Source organism: Ctenopharyngodon idella, chromosome 9 (genome assembly GCF_019924925.1).
Source record: "Ctenopharyngodon idella isolate HZGC_01 chromosome 9, HZGC01, whole genome shotgun sequence".
NCBI lineage: Eukaryota > Metazoa > Chordata > Actinopteri > Cypriniformes > Xenocyprididae > Ctenopharyngodon > Ctenopharyngodon idella.
The window spans coordinates 27,657,139-27,670,966 of NC_067228.1; the positions used below are offsets into that span (position 1 = coordinate 27,657,139).

The 13,828-nt window shown below is 38.4% G+C and overlaps 1 protein-coding gene across 1 annotated transcript in view; it reads right to left on the reverse strand.

The window, feature by feature from the left end:
• Positions 1-210: 210 nt before the first annotated feature.
• The window catches only part of htr1fa (5-hydroxytryptamine (serotonin) receptor 1Fa), a 31,140-nt gene continuing 17,522 nt past the window's right edge, over positions 211-13,828 (reverse strand). The window contains 3 exon segments of the mRNA XM_051906954.1: positions 211-2,876; positions 2,878-3,296; positions 7,412-7,539. Of these exon segments, the coding sequence (XP_051762914.1) occupies positions 2,202-2,876; positions 2,878-3,294 (1,092 nt within the window). The 5' untranslated portion in view covers positions 3,295-3,296; positions 7,412-7,539 and the 3' untranslated portion in view covers positions 211-2,201.

Below are 13,828 nucleotides of genomic sequence, written 5' to 3' on the forward strand. Positions count from 1 at the left end.
CCGTACAGTGGCGTAACTCTCTGGTTAACCACCATAGTACGATGCATCGTTGGAGAAACTAACCAACTAGTCACGACTGTTTCCTGAAACCATAGTAACATAGTCTCACGTCTGTCGTTTGAACCACGTTGGTTCAGCAATATAGGACTGTCGTTTATGACGTCACGTGCAGGTGGTGGAGTAATAACTTCTGCTGATTAATCGATTCGAGATCGGAATTAATGTTATATTATAGTTAATTTACACAAACGACAGAATTAAAGCCATTCATTTTTAATCGGTTCTAAGAAACTGAATTGTTAAGGAATGGTTCTAGTTATATTTCCACTTGAGCTTGGTTTTGGCACAGCATGATTACAAACCATTCTTGGCCTGGAGTTCTCAGCATGGTTGGCTAACCGTGCTAGCAGAGTGCGTGTAGTGATGTTGCCACTCAGGATTGGCCACTTGTCCGTTGACTGATTGCCAGCTTCTCTGTAGCTGGCCAAGCTCGCTATTTGAATGAAGTAGACACAAGTTTAATAAAACTAAAAAGAAATATCTGACTATCCTCCATAATGCGGTTGCTATTTAGATCACATACTGTTTGTAAACTCTTGCTTTAACAAGGCAACGACTGACACATTTGTATTACATTCCAAAGAAGCTCTGTTATCAGCCCCACAGTGGAAAATGAAACCATATCTATAACAGCTGAGCCGGATCGGCACGGAATAGAATGGTTAAGCAACGGTTTGGCCCGACAGTGGAAAGGTGGCTTATGCTTCTAACCACAGCTTGAGAGCTGTAGCTCCAACCACTTAAGTTTGCAATGCTGTTTGCGAATGTTTGTTGGAACTATGGTTTCGGGAAAAGCCAAATCATTCAACTATGTTGGTAACGACAGAACTTGCAACCATAGTTGGCTAACAGTGATTTTGAGAAATGCACCCCAGGCATGTTCATTTTCATTGCATCTAGTAACAAAATGACTTGTATGACAAGACTAAACAGCAAAATCCCCAGAGTTAAATCAGCTTTGCTCAGAGTATATATGGTCCCTCTCTATATAGTGTTAAAGTAACACTGAAGCAGAGTTACTGAGATAATTAAGTGATTATTGAGCATTAGTGATGAACACCTGCTGTTAACAAGCAGAATCACTGAAGAGAAACACAAGAACTACAACTGACTTCCAGCCACAGCCTAAGATGAACTCAACTGAAGATAAAAGATTAAATCTCTCAAGATCTGATTAAACAACTCCACAAACAGCATATTATCTCATTAACTTTAACTCTGCTTCAGTGTTATTTTAACTCTATGTAGAGAAGGACCATATGTTCTCTGAGCAGAGTTGATTTAACTCTGGGGATTTTGCTGTGTAGAACAAATTCATTCAAACTATTTTTTCGTTGTTATTGTTGGAGACTTAATATGAGGCCCTGTTGCCCTGTGGTATTAAGATGTGTTTTGGTCGAATCACAAGTGGATGTGAGAGCCATTTCCACCTGGTATTTTAATCCGTCTCTTTTGTCCACTTTCAACCACTTCTTTCCTAATTTCTTCGAGGGGAGGGTATATGGGCAGGTAAATGTATGGGTTTTTCAGATATTTCGAATTCACATATGAACCGATACGAAGACGACGGAAAAACATATGGAGAGCATCAGCTTTCCTTTCTGCTCTGACAGCCGCAACACCACACCGAACGCTCTGAGTGCGTGTTAGAAATCAGGAATGCTGAGAGAACATTGTGCTTGGTACATTTTTTTGTCTTTAAACCAAACTTGGGTTTTTAGCTGACAAAGTTTAAATCTCATCTGGCTAGCGTGCTTCCCATAATGTTTACGCATTAGGTCAGTAGGCGGTCTTTTGCGGCTGTTCGAAACACATTCGACCACATGAGAGTTTCCACTATGAAAGCAATCCGGTCTAAAGCGTTTTCGACTACCTCTGGAAATGGTCGAAAGTGGACAAGCTCAAAATGTTTTACACCCCGTTTACACCTGTATTTAGCGCCGTCCACTTGTGATCCGATTGACCAAAACATGCATCTTAATACCAGGTGTAAACAAGGCCTCATTGTCTCAACAACAACAAACAAAATATATTTAATTTAAAAGACAAAATTTAATTGCACATAAAAATTCCTCAATTTAATTCAGTTATTTTTTGAGTGTAATAGTTTGAGCTCACTTGACGTAAATCCTTCATTGGTGTTAGAAACAATTCTTGCACTTGATTAACTTCTGAAAAGCCCTTTTGAAATCTTCATTAAAGATGGTGTAAATCAGGGGGTTGATGAGAGAGTTCAGATATCCCAGCCAAGTCAGAAAGTTGGTCATTTCAAGAGAGCGAGCGCAGGACTTACAGACATTAACAATCACCTCATGGATAAAGAACGGCAGCCAGCAGATGACAAAAGCCCCTAGAATGAGTCCGAGAGTGGTGGCGGCCTTCTTTTCACGCGTACTCGAGATGCGATGCCTCCTGACAGACCGCTGTCTGCAAGACTGAGACTTTGGACTTTTTGTGGCAATGCGCACTCTGTCACCTTCGGTGGAGGGTTCAGACACTGATTTCTCTGGAGGGCTCAGGGTGTCCGGGGTTGTCGGCTCCCTGTCGCTGCACTTGGGAAGCGTTTGTCCGTTCATCTCTGGCTTGAGGCAACTGGCCTCTCTCCTTTGGTAAAGAGTCTTTGCTGCTTGGTAGATCTTGTAGTAGAGAATGAGAATGAGTGTTAGCGGGATGTAAAAAGCCCCAAATGTGGAGTAAATCGTAAAGACGATGTCGTGCTTAATGATGCAGTGATTTTCCTCGTCTTGTTGTCTCAACAGCATTGGCGGCAGAGAGACGACTATAGCGAGGAGCCACACTATGCTGATCATGATGGCAGGCCCGTAGAGATGTCCTCTTTCTCGAGTACTCCACGGCGTCTGTGATGGAGCGGTAACGGTCCACAGCGATGGCTGCCAGGTGCAGAATGGAGCATGTGCAGCAGGTTATGTCCACGCTTAACCAGATGTTGCACATGACTTGACCGATTTCCCACGTCTCCTTTACTATGTAGACAATGCTAAAGGGCATGACTAAAATGGCCACCAAAAGGTCTGTCACAGCTAAAGAGCAGATGAGATAGTTTGCGGGGTGGTGCAGCTTGCGTGTGACGATGATGGCTGTGATGACCAAGCAGTTCATCGCCGTAGTCAGTATGGCCAGAAACGAAAGCGTGAGGGAGAGAAGAATCATGTCCCATGTGTTTTTGCTGTTCCCATCTGCAGGGGTAGATCCATATGTGTGGTTTGTATCCATGCCTAGGACAGAATACAGGCAGAATCACTCAGACAGGACAAAACATCTGCTGATGTGTTCACATGGGGCCGGTTGCACCAGCTGTGTGTATGCTAGCATAGTTGTAGCATAAATGAGTGCTAACTTACTTGTGCACTACTAAATATATAACTCTTAGATGAAACATTATCCAATGTATAAACTAAATATTTGCGGAAGTCTCCAACCTGGAACGTTTGCATGTATTCGGTCAAGCAATAAAGCCACAATAAGCTTGTGGAGCGAACGTGTCACTCTATCTTGATGGATGACGTAGAGGAAACTCTGACCAATAAGAGGACAGCTTTACTCATACTTGCATAAACACGTTTTGGTAAGCTTTAAAGTGCCCCTTTTATGGATTTTTGAAAATTACCTTTCATGTAGTGTGTAACATACAGTAGCTCTAAGCGAATTAAATCATCCTGCAAAGTTTTAAATCTGAAAGTGCTCCGTATATTAGGTTATTGTCTCTCAAAAGTAAGAGTCGTTTGTAAAACGAATCTTAAGCCGTTTCGTTGTGACGTCACAACGAAACATTAGCATATTGCCCGCCCACTTATTGCGCACGCAGGCGCCAGGGAAAACCTAAAACCCGAACCTTGTGCTGTGTGTTCCCGTTATTTTACTGACGACTGCTTCTTCAACTTAAATGCGTTCAACGAGGGATTCGCAGGCTGGTTGTTATTGAAGGATGGGTCAGTACCCAGTTTATTTGGACCAGCTTCTTCCTCCTCCGAATCACAACCGTTGGTGTACAACTGCAGTGCTTTATCAATACGTTTCTGTGTTGTGCTAGCGCATATACCATGACTGTTTGGGTGTTTACCACCGAGCTTTGGGCTAGGTTCGCTAACATAAACACGAAACAACTTAATTCCTCTCTGAGTCTTTATTTTTAGAACAGAGCGGAGCACCATTATTATTATAATACAATGTAAGTGATGCAAGCACTATATACTGTACTACGTGTTAACCAGCAGAAGTCATCTGACCAATCACCTCAGATTAGCATCACGCAAACAAGGGGTTCGGAAAAATGAATCGTTGAGCGAAATGTTTGGGCACAAATAAGGTAAAAATTAAATGCATATTATAAGACAATGAAAGTGTTTTTTGACCTTGCATGCTTTTAAACCTGTTGTTGGGGACTTCCAAAACAAAAATAGGAACCTTTCAAATGCCATAATAGGGACACTTTAAAATGTTGCCTTGTGAACATAGCGAACCGAACCAAGAATAAAATAGCAAATCAAGTCCCTGTTTCAGAACAAAGCAAACAATCTACAGGTCTAAAAAAAATGCCCTTACACAACCGTTCAAAAGTTTGAGGTACATTTTTTTTAATGGTTTTAAAAGAAGTCTCTTATGTCATGGCTGCTTTTATTGGACTAAAAAAAACAGTAGATAGTGATATTGTGAAATATTATTACAAATTAAAATAACTGTTTTCTATTTTAATTTATTACTGTGATCAAAGCTGAATTTTCAGCATCATTACTCCAGTCTTCAGTGTCACATGATCCTTCAGAAATCATTCTAATATGCTGATTTGCTGCTTAAGAAACATTTATTATTATTACTAATTGTGAAAACATTTCATTTATGAATCAACTTCAATTTCAGATAGTGTCGACAATAATGTAATTATTCAAATCAATTTAGTTCAGTGTTAATTAAAAATTAAGTTCAATAACAGTGTCATTGTTGCAAATGTTGTTGTAACAATGTAAATGTCTTTACTGTCACTTCGGATCGATTTAATGCATCCTTGCTGAATAAAATTATTTTCTTTCCAAAAAAACAAAACAAAAAACAAAACTGATGACCCCAAACTTTTGTAAAGTAGTGTATAAGGTGAAGTTGAAATTTACTATACACTAGTTTTTACACTGGGCAAAAATTATAAAAATGTCCTCCTCCCTCAACGTTGTGCAACAATGGTACAGAATCATAGAGAAAATTATCATCAAAATCAAATTTTTTTAAAAAAATGTCAAGAAATCATTAAATAAAAAGAGAAAAACACAAAGACATATATATATTGAATTTGATACATGCATAGGTCTGTATCATGTAATGTGTCATGCCATATAATGTACTTCATGTAATAAGATTTCACTCCGTACAAAACTTCAAAAAGCAGTTCTTTGCTGTGAAATAGTGGTGTATGTTACAATTTTTGCACATCACTTTGGGTGTTCCTGTACACCCAGGAACCTTGCATCTTCACTTCTTTTAACACATTATGGCCAATGTGAGGTATTGTCCAAAACATCCTTGAAAAGTACCCCTTATCACACAACATTGCCCTGAGGCAACGAAAAAAAAAACTGAATTTCTGAACATGCAAAATAAAAAAAATTCATAAAACCTGACAAAAGTCTTCTCTACACTTTCATACACACACACACACACACACACACACACACACACACACACACACATTTTTTATGTGCAGTTCATGTCATTTTAAATAAGATTACTAAAGCAAATAATCTTGCCTTCTTCCCACACCATGTGCTCCTGTGACCATGTGACAGAACAGGATGTCCATCCTTTAAATGGTGCTTGATAGTGACTCCCACACCTTACTGGACTGTTCTTTGGTACTTTCTCGACATTTCTAATTGGTTGTAATCATTTAAAGAAAAATTTACTAAACATAGGGCTTAAGAAAATATTCTGTTGTCTGAGGGCAACACTGTGCTGTAGAGGGTTAATATTAATTTATTACTAATATAATATAACATTGTGTAAAAGTAGAGTGTATTAATAATTATTCCCTGACTAGACACCATTTTTAAATATTTTGTATTTACATTTGATGATTTAGATTTATGTTGATAATAAATTATTAGATTGTATTTGTGTTTTTAGAGAGTTTAGATTGCATGATTTATGTGTAATATATAAAATGTACATTTTTATCTGTTAACAAAGAAACATTTAAACAAACTGTAACAAGATAAACTGACATGCACTGCTTTTCAAAACTACTTCTGTTAAAGGGTTAGTTTACCCAAAAATGAAATTTGTCATGACAATGCAGTGCTTCCGTGATTTACGTCAGAATGCCGACTCTGTATTGGCCGACTCCTGCATCAGCATCACGCACATGCGTTGTGGTGCTCACGTGAACAGCGTCGGCCAATACTGAGCCGGCGTTCAGACGTAACACCCGGAAGCAGTGTAAACAGTGTAGGAGAATGACAGGGAAGAGAAGAAATTGTTGAAAAAAATTGCTATTTTTGTTTTGTTTTTGCGCACAAAAAATATTCTCGTTGCTTCATAACATTAAGGATGAACCACTGTAGTCACATGGACTATTTTAACAATGTCTTTAGTATCTTTCTGGACCTTGAAAATAGTCATTTCATTGCTTTCTATGGGAGATAAAAAAAAAAAAAAAAACACTCAGATTTCATCAAAAATATCTTAATTTGTGTTCCGAAGATGAACAAAGGTCTTACGGGTGTGGAACGACATGAGTGTGAGTAATTAATTCATTTTTGGGTGAACTAACCCTTTAGTGAATACGAAAGCCTCTTATTGGATCAATGAAGGAGGATTTCTTTACAGATCACATTACTTTACAGGTTTACAACTGTTTAGATAAAACTTGCCTTATGATTATGAACTAATGGGACAACTAAACGAATTAGTACAGAGTTGGTTTCAAACTAATTGTCAAGTTTGAAATGCATTGATGTAGCTTTACCTTATTTTACAATATATTTTGTTATATGTTGTAAGCTTGCAATCAAATGCATTGAGGGGCAGATAGCATGAAATAAGACAACATCTTTCTTTTGCATTGTGTTCGCTCTGCATGCAATCACAAACAAATGACTTTTAATGTCCCACCAGCTCCTATGAATCATTTTAGCAAATGTCTGACTCACTTATTGAACCACCAAGTCATCAGAAATGAATTGAGAACTGTTACAGTGCTATGAGACTCATATAACAAGAAACATTTAATCTAGTGGACATCTCCTGATTGTGGCCTCTTACGTTCATTTTTTTTTTTCACTGGGGAACACTATCGAATTCACTCGGTTTGCTCTATTGAAATATCATGCATCACTGTTCTTACCTGTAGAAGTGCTTCTTATTCATCTGACGGCTTCTATCTATGTGCATTAAAGGAGCTGCACGTCATCACAGCATTGTGTTTGGAGATCTTGACCATGGTGGTACATGCCAGCATTTTCCACAAAGCATCTGAAAGGGATGAAGATCAAAAAGAGTGTTAATGTCAAATAGAAGTTTGTCAGATTGTCCTTGCAGAGCAGGGGAGGAAATAGACGGTGCGCTGTGACTGCCGCTGAGACCATTGATAAAAGATGGATATAATTTTCTCTAAAGCAGATCTGAAGCACTCTCTTTTTAAAAGAAATTGGGCTAGAGAAGAAGCCACATAGCCCAGACAAAAGAGCTCACAGGATGTTTTTTTTCCTCCAGAATTTGACCTGCCAGCTCATTTTCATTATAGATATCAGATATTTATGTCTCCTTTGAACCTGTGTTGGGTTTGACGTCTTTTTAACATTCTGATATATATACAATGAGGATAAAAGAGTGAGAGTGAGTAATAAAAATGATCTTACTAAAGCATAGTTAATTACATGCTCACAGTGTGTCTGCGTGTGTATTAGCACTGGCTGTGAGAATATGGTTGTCATAGAGACTCAAGGGGACAGGCTTTCTGAAGGAAAGGCCAGAGCTATAGAACAAAAATTGATTTTAAATGCTCTACAAGCTCTTTCTCTGTCAGCGCAATGATGTTAGTCTAGTAGGTTGTATAGTATAAAATGTATCCACCTTTTTCCTACGCCCCATGATGCTTTGTACGAATTATGGGAGTAACTTCCGTTAAACTGTAATCAGCGAAAGATTCGCTCTATGAACGCAATAATAAGCATTTTCAAAATCTGGGTACAATGAGATGACATTATTCTACTCAACCTTCAACCATCAAACATTAAAAGGAAATTTAAAAGTGTAAAAGCATTAACAAATTTATACAGCAGACCAGGAATAACCCCAATAGCTTGATTATTTCCCAGCAAAATTAGAGACGTGCACTGTAATATATGTCTGTATTATGTAACATATACAGGTGCTGGTCATATAATTAGAATATCATCAAAAAGTTGATTTATTTCACTAATTCTATTCAAAAAGTGAAACTTGTATATTATATTCATTCATTACACACATTCAAATGTTTATTTCTTTTAATTTTGAGGATTATAACTGACAACTAAGGAAAATCCCAAATTCAGTATCTCAGAAAATTAGAATATTACTTAAGACCAATACAAAGAAAGGATTTTTAGAAATCTTGGCCAACTGAAAAGTATGAACATGAAAAGTATGAGCATGTACAGCACTCAATACTTAGTTGGGGCTCCTTTTGCCTGAATTACTGCAGCAATGCGGCGTGGCATGGAGTCGATCAGTCTGTGGCACTGCTCAGGTGTTATAAGAGCCCAGGTTGCTCTGATAGTGGCCTTCAGCTCTTCTGCATTGTTGGGTCTGGCATATCGCATCTTCCTCTTCACAATACCCCATAGATTTTCTATGGGGTTAAGGTCAGGCGAGTTTGCTGGCCAATTAAGAACAGGGATACCATGGTCCTTAAACCAGGTACTGGTAGCTTTGGCACTGTGTGCAGGTGCCAAGTCCTGTTGGAAAATGAAATCTGCATCTCCATAAAGCTGGTCAGCAGCAGGAAGCATGAAGTGCTCTAAATCTTGCTGGTATACGGCTGCGTTGACCTTGGACCTCAGAAAACACAGTGGACCAACACCAGCAGATGACATGGCACCCCAAACCATCACTGACTGTGGAAACTTTACACTGGACCTCAAGCAACGTGGATTGTGTGCCTCTCCTCTCTTCCTCCAGACTCTGGGACCCTGATTTCCAAAGGAAATGCAAAATTTACTTTCATCAGAGAACATAACTTTGGACCACTCAAAAGCAGTCCAGTCCTTTTTGTCTTTAGCCCAGGCGAGACGCTTCTGACGCTGTCTGTTGTTCAAGAGTGGCTTGACAAAAGGAATGCGACAGCTGAAACCCATGTCTTGCATATGTCTGTGCGTAGTGGTTCTTGAAGCACTGACTCCAGCTGCAGTCCACTCTTTGTGAATCTCCATTTTTGAATGGGTTTTGTTTCACAAGGGTGCGGTTATCCCTATTGCTTGTACACTTTTTTTCTACCACATCTTTTCCTTCCCTTCACCTCTCTATTAATGTGCTTGGACACAGAGCTCTGTGAACAGCCAGCCTCTTTTGCAATGACCTTTTGTGTCTTGCCCTCCTTGTGCAAGGTGTCAATGGTCGTCTTTTGGACAACTGTCAAGTCAGCAGTCTTCCCCATGATTGTGTAGCCTACAGAACTAGACTGAGAGACCATTTAAAGGCCTTTGCAGGTGTTTTGAGTTAATTAGCTGATTAGAGTGTGGCACCAGGTGTCTTCAATATTGAACCTTTTCACAATATTCTAATTTTCTGAGATACTGAATTTGGGATTTTCCTTAGTTGTCAGTTATAATCATCAAAATTAAAAGAAATAAACATTTGAAATTTATCAGTCTGTGTGTAATGAATGAATATAATATACAAGTTTCACTTTTTGAATGGAATTAGTGAAATAAATCAACTTTTTGATGATATTCTAATTATATGACCAGCGCCTGTATATGTTGCCTTAATCAAAAATGTTCACTAACCGGAACATTGAGTGACAACATTTCAAAGTGCTTTCCACCATTTTGACAGACAATACATATTGAATGTACCTGTTTTAGAAGCATTCCAGTAAACACTGCTAACAGACGTAAGTGATAAGTGAAAAGGGGAGACAATTACATTTTACAGCATCCATGTAAAACAAACCTGGAAAGAGATGTGAAGATCTGGGGAGAAAAATGCAAGATTCTTAGTGCATTCCAGTAATTTATTCATGGGATATAACGTAAAGTAACTCTGGGGAGCAGACCACAAATGCGCAGTATATTTTGTCTTTTTTCATATACTGTTAAAGTGGAATACAAAGGGAAATAAAAGAAAATAATCAGGAGGAAAAGAACGCAAGATAACATAAAGAAAATTATACAGCTCATTTACTCAAACTGACGTATAAGGATTACTAGCGCATCCCTATGATTTGAAATGATATGTTTCAGTCTTTTTGAGTGGAACTTCCCCAAACAGGAAGTGCCTCCCATAATCTAAAACGAAGTAGGTTCATTAGGAAAAAGTTAGATAAATTATTCATACATTCACCAGCAACTTTATTAGATACACCTGTTCAATAATGCAAATATCTAATCAGCCAATCACATAGCAGCAACTCAATGCATTTAGGCACGTAGACATAGTCAAGACGATCTACTGAAGTTCAAATTGAGCATCAGAATGAGGAAGAAAGGTAATTTAAAGGGGGCCTATTATGCAAAATTCACTTTTACATGGTGTTTGAACAATGTCTGTCCAACAGTGTGTAAACAACCACCCTATAATGGTAAAAATCCACCTACTCCTTTTTTTTATAATCCCCATAAATCAGAAAAAGTATCTCAAAATGAGATGTTTATATCCTGCTAGAGCAGCAAGTGATATAAGATCTCAGCTACGAACACATTATAACTGTTCTGTTGTTGGTTGTAATAATGAATCTCCATAAACTCCCAGCATCTGAGCCACTGAGGACGCAGTAGATTAATTTTTATTTAAGAAGGGAATGAGCCCAAGAAAATGGGTAAATTTGTGTATAGCTGTGCAAATCATTTTACACCGGACTGCTCTGCAAATGTTTTTTTTTTTTGTTTTTTTATAAAAGTTGATTCTCAAAGATGGATCAATATAAGTATCACACATTTTATATGCTGTTTTTGAGTCTCTCTTTGAAACACACTGTTTTGATGGGTGTGCTGCATTCAAGACTTGGAAGTAAATGCCCACAGCTATGACTGGGTAACAGTTTTGCATATTAAAATAATTTTCAACGTCCCCAAAATTCCTATGTTGAAAAATATCTTTTTGCATATTTAAAACTTTTGCCAACAATGTGAAACATTTATGCATGTTACATATGTTTTAAGTCTTGGTTGTGGCAAATAAATTTTAAGAACTTGGAGTTACCACAGTTATAGTTCATCCTTTTCAAAAAAATGTGAAAAATGTATATACATTGTCATTTGCATTGTTGTTTTTAAATAAAATGAAACTTGTAATGTTACTGATGACAAAACAGATGTCGTCGCTCACTGAAGATTTTTTTCAGGATCACAGCAAATGACTCATATCAAAACAACAACAAAAGCAGCGTTCTCTACGTGCTTTCTTTCGAATCCGATAATAATCTAAGGCACAGCCCTCTTCTGGAAAGGGGGCCGGGAGCAGTAGCTCATTTGCATTTAAAGATACACACACGTAAACAGCATGTTTTTGCTCCCACCCAAATAGGGGCATTTAGAGAATTGTGAAATTTCACAGGCACATTCTGGAGACACCTGAGACTTATATTACATCTTGTACATCTTGTAAACTTATATTATATCTTGTAAAAAGGGGCATAATAGGTTCCCTTTTAAGTGACTTTGAACGTGGCATGGTTGTTGGTGCCACACGGGCTGGTCTGAGTATTTCAGAAACTGCTGATCTACTGGGATTTTCATGCACAACCATCTCTAGGGTTTGCAGAGAATGGTCTGAAAAAGAGAATATTTTCAGTGAGCAGCAGTTCTGTGGGCGAAAATGCCTTGTTGAGGTCAGAAGAGAATGGCCAGACTGGTTTGAGCTGATAGAAAGACAACAGTAACTTAAATAAGCACTCGTTACAACTGAAGTCTGCAGAAGAGCATCTTTGAACGCACATGTCGAACCTTGAAGCAGATGGGCTACAGCAGCAGAAGATCACACCAGTGCCACACCTGTCAGCTAAGAACAGGAAACTGAGGCTACAATTCACACCGGCTGACCAAAATTGGACAATATAAGATTGGAAAAATGTTGCCTGGTCCGATGAGTCTTGATTTCTGCTGCGACATTCAGATGGTAGGGTCAAAATTTTGGCATAAACAACATGAAAGCATGGATCCATCCTGCCTTGTATCAACAGTTCAGGCTGCTGGAGGTGTAATGTATGGAGGATATTTTCACTTCAACTTCACTTTCATGTTCATCAAACCATTCTGGCACAAGTCTTGCTGTGTATACTGGTGCATTATCATGCTGACACACGGCACCCCCTTCAGAGTACAATGTTTGAATCATTAGGTGCACATGGTCCTCCAGAATGGTTCAGTAGTCCTTGGCAGTGACGCGGCCATCAAGCACAGTAGGGAATGCCATGATACTGCAGCCCAGACCATCACTGATCCACCTACCCCTGGGCAGCAACAATCTGGGTGCTAAGTGTCTTTGGGGCTTCTCCACACCGTAACTCCCACGAATGTGGGAAAGACAGTGAAGATGGACTCATCAGAGAACAATACATGTTTCACATTGTCCACAGGCCAAGATTTGCATTGTTGGCACCAATGAAACCAACATTTGGCATTGAAACGAGTAACCAAACTTTTGGCTATAGCAGCCCAACCATAAATATTGACCCTGCGGAGCTCCTGACGAACAGTTTTGGTGGAAACAGGAAAGTCGAGGTGCGCATTTAATTCTGCAGCAAGGATAGTACCTGGACATCCCTTTCAGACAGCTTCCTTTTGTGTCAACAGTTACTGTTGGATGTGGTTCATCCTATGTGGTGGTATGCTGACATTACCCTGGATACCATAGCTCTCAATACACCACAAAGACTTGCTGTCCTGGTCACAGATGTCACAGACCAACATTTTGTCCTCTTTTGAACTCTGATATGTCTCTCATTATGTTGTGTGGATTGCAATATTTTATGTACAGCTGTGCTTTTGCTCTGCTAATTCAACCTTCACACTCTGCTCTTACTGATGGAATGTAAAATCAGTGAAGACTGGCTACCAGGCCGCGCATATATAGGCGTGAAACCTCTAATACTATATTGACTAGTGTTTCAGTTTCATTGTTCAACCCCTGTATTATTTTTTAAAGCGGTGGTTTTTAAACTGGGGTCCAGAGAATTGTCCTAAATAAATAAATTAGATTAAAATTAAAAAAATGTGATTAAAATAAAAAAAAGTAATTCCAAATTCAATCCAAAGCAAACAATTAAACATTTTGATTAATTTAAATAAAAATTACATTAAAATTAAATAAACATAAATAAATAATATATTTAACTGCACGTTACTATAGTAAAAATAATATATAATAATGAAACTTAATAGAAACTAATTTTAGATTTATAATATCAGTCTTTTTAGTGTATAAATTGGGTGTTTATAAAAAGATAGATGCCTTTTAAATTTTAGGATGGGGGTCCAATGCACAAGGATGATCATACTTGGGGGTCCGTGGCATCTCAAAGATTGAAAACCCCTGTATTAAAGCACCACACATCAGGCTC